General features: G+C 51.5%; 1 protein-coding gene across 1 annotated transcript in view; it reads left to right on the top strand.

The window, feature by feature from the left end:
* The first annotated feature begins 1155 nt into the window (after positions 1 to 1155).
* The window catches only part of LGI2 (leucine-rich repeat LGI family, member 2), an 18345-nt gene continuing 17965 nt past the window's right edge, over positions 1156 to 1535 (top strand). The window contains exon 1 of the mRNA XM_010576892.1: positions 1156 to 1344. Within this exon, the coding sequence (XP_010575194.1) occupies positions 1156 to 1344 (189 nt within the window). The remainder of the gene's footprint in view (positions 1345 to 1535) is intronic.

Raw genomic sequence — 1535 nt, 5'->3', positions numbered from 1 at the left:
CCTTGAGGCCTTTCACCGCCTTGGTCGCTCTCCTCTGGACACACTCTAATAGTTTGATGTCCTTCTTATATTGATGCGCCCACAACCACACACAGTACTCGAGGTGGGGCTGCACCAGTGCAGTGTAGAGTGGGACAATCACGTCCCTTGACCAGCTAGCAATGCTGTGCTTGATGCACTCCAGGACGCTGTTGGCCCTTTTGGCTACCAGGCACACTGTTGACTCATATTCAACTTGCCATCAACCCGAACCCCCAGATCTCTTTCCGCGGGGCTGCTCTGCAGCCTCTCATCCCCAATTTGTGTGTATAACCAGGGTTACCCCATCCCAGGTGGAGAATCCAGCAGTTGCTCTTGTTGAATTTCATATGATTGGTGAATGCCCAGCTCTCTAGTCTACCCAGATCTCTCTGTAAGGCCTCTCTACCCTCAAGGGAGTGCACAGCTCCTCCTAGTTCAGTATCATCGGCGAACTTGCTTAATGGACATTCAATTCCTGTGTCCAGATCATTTATAAAAACATTAAAGAGCACTGGCCCTAAAACTCAGTCCTGGCGAACCCCACTGGTGACAGGCCGCCAGCCTGATGTAACCCCATTTACTATATAACTCTTTGAGCTATATAACCCACTATAACTCTTTGAGCCCAGCCTGTCAGCCAATTGCTCACCCGACATACTATGGACTTGTCTAGCTGTGTGCTGGACCTTTCATCCAGAAGGATACTGTGAGAGACAGTATCAAAAGCTTTTGATTTCTGGTTGCGTTATTGTATTTATTTGGGGGGGGGGGCTTACAGTGACCTCAGGATAGAGCACCCATGACCCAGCTGGAAGAGGATGACAGGAAAATCCAACAGGGCTCATGGTTCGCAACAATTTCTGTCTGCTTGCCAACAAAATAAACATCCTGGGGTTACTGTGGTTGTTGAATCGAGCTGCAGATGTGGTGCATAATAGCTCTTGCGAAGAGGTGTATTATTTGAATCATTAAAATCACTGAAAAGATAAAACCAAGCAAAGAAAACTGGGAATAACGCTGACCTCAAATAATTTCTCTGTCTTGTTTCTACCTAATCAGATAATAAAGGAAATAATCCGCTAACTCAGGTGCCGCTCATGCTTTCTGCATTTTTGCCTGCGGGAGGGATTATGTATGGGTGGAGATGATGAGACCAGGGTCTGCTCCGCACGAAGGGGTCTTCTGCTGCCTTCGACTACCTCCCGGGAGGCCGTTGCTGGAGCCGCGCGCTCCACGACGACGGACAACCGCCGAAACCACCACGAAAAACCGCCCAACCGGCCCGCACCCGCCGAGGCGAGACGCTGGGGCGGAGCCCCAAGAGTAATTCTTTTGGGTTTTATCATTGCTGTGCGGGAGGCGCCCCATTTCTCAATCGGGGCACCCCGGTTTTTTACGCCCCGCGAAGGCGGCGAAGCAACTCCGATGCTGCGGCGTCAGCATCCATCTTCTCCCTTCCATCTAGGAGCACTTCGAACCGGGGGCCACCGACGCCCTCCGCCTCCCGGCGGGGC

This window comes from Haliaeetus leucocephalus, unplaced genomic scaffold, assembly GCF_000737465.1.
Source record: "Haliaeetus leucocephalus isolate CR32 unplaced genomic scaffold, Haliaeetus_leucocephalus-4.0 Scaffold545, whole genome shotgun sequence".
In the NCBI taxonomy this organism is placed as follows: Eukaryota; Metazoa; Chordata; class Aves; order Accipitriformes; family Accipitridae; genus Haliaeetus; species Haliaeetus leucocephalus.
The sequence above is the reverse complement of the archived record's forward strand: the minus strand, read 5'-3'. Positions and strand labels throughout refer to the sequence as shown.